At 41.1% G+C, this 1,609-nt stretch overlaps 1 protein-coding gene across 1 annotated transcript in view; it reads left to right on the top strand.

Moving 5' to 3' along the window:
• Positions 1-204: 204 nt before the first annotated feature.
• Positions 205-1,609, top strand: part of LOC110039307 — a 2,040-nt gene continuing 635 nt past the window's right edge. Inside the window, exons 1-2 of the mRNA XM_020744325.1 lie at positions 205-903; positions 1,063-1,157. Coding sequence (XP_020599984.1) covers positions 306-903; positions 1,063-1,157 — 693 coding nt within the window. The 5' untranslated portion in view covers positions 205-305. The remainder of the gene's footprint in view (positions 904-1,062; positions 1,158-1,609) is intronic.

Here is a 1,609-nt window from a genome sequence, read left to right as displayed (position 1 = left end):
TAAATAATTCAACTCATAAAGTATTATAATAGTTCATTCAAATTGAGTTGAGAATAATAATAATAATAAATGTAATAATTATATATAACTAGAGATAAATCAAATTATTGTAAAATAAAAGAATTAATGATAATATAAATTTTTAATAAAATAAAAAACTAAGCAAAGCAATCTTCATAAGAATGCCCTATATATACATGGAAGCTTAACGATTTACAGTCCCCATTCAAACATCAAACTCGAATCCGACAGCTCAATCCCACCATTCACCCAAACCTCCCAACCCCCACCCTACGTTCCATATCATGTTCCGAAAACGCCTCTTCTCCTCGCCGGAAAACCCTCTCCTCCACCCATCTTCTCCTCTAAACCCTAATCCTAATCTCCCCCTCACCAGAAAAACCACCACTCTTCCTCTCTCCCAGTACTGTATCGCTTCGACATTACACTCGCCGAAAATGGGCTGCGCGACTTCCCGATTGGAATCAGGCGAGGAAATCCCTTCGGGGCTCGTGCCTTTCATGCGGCGGCTACAGGATTTGAGGCGGACGAAGACGGATGTGTCGCGGCATGGCCGGAGAGAGCGGAAGGATAGCATCGTTTCGACGACGGAGCTCCTCCGTCCTGAGGAGCGCGACATTGATTACTACGATACGGCTGCAATGGAGGCTGCTGTAGAGAAGGATGAGAGTAATGGAAAGAGAAGTGAGACGACGGCTTTATTGGAGATTGTGAAGGAGGAGGAGGAGAAATCAGAGGCGGCGGAGGAGAGGAGAATAGGGTTTGGGAGAGAATCGCCGGCCGACGAGGAGCTGCCCGGTTCGCCGAGTTTCCGGTTTTATTGTACCGATCCGGTCCAGCGAGTGGATACCAATGTTGGTTCGGTCCCGTCACCGAGTTCAGGTTTTTATGCCTTGTTATTCTTGTAAATACGAAAGATTTGGGTGATATAAATATAAAAAATAAAGTTTAAGCGGTAGATAAATAAATACAGAATTATGCGGTATGTATATATAAATACCTCTTTTTTATGCTAATTATTTCTTATTTAATGGTTTATAGATTCATTAAAGCGTATTGAAGAAAAGGAACTGTTGGAAGAAAAGGAATTGTTGGAGGAAAAGGAAGACCCCAATGAGTGTTTGGTTGCTGCAGAGGTATTTTCTCTCATACATTAGCCATTTGATAATTTTAATTCATATACTAGTGAAGTATCAAAATAGTCCCTCATTTTTTAAATGAGCCTATTTTAATCCCATAATTTATAAAAATATCAAAATAATCCCCAGACGTTTTAATTCGGAGAAATTTTTCCATACGGAGTGTGCTACACCGGACCCGCCTCATAAATACAGCGTGCGCTACACCAGGCCCACTTCATAAGCACCGTGTGGTGAACCGCTTCAATAACTTCCGTGGTTTCACTTCAATAAACCTTGCAAAATAACTTAAATAAGTCCTCAAAAATGCCGCAATAACCCTTCAATAACACCGTACGAAGAACCGATCCAAAAATGTCGTTATCCCGCTTCAATAACCCCTGCAAAACAATTTCAATAACCGCTTCAATAACACCGTAATAACCTCCAATAACACGGCGCGATGAACC

This window comes from Phalaenopsis equestris, unplaced genomic scaffold, assembly GCF_001263595.1.
Source record: "Phalaenopsis equestris unplaced genomic scaffold, ASM126359v1 Scaffold000002, whole genome shotgun sequence".
Lineage (NCBI taxonomy): Eukaryota > Viridiplantae > Streptophyta > Magnoliopsida > Asparagales > Orchidaceae > Phalaenopsis > Phalaenopsis equestris.
This window is presented reverse-complemented; position numbering and strand designations above follow the sequence as displayed.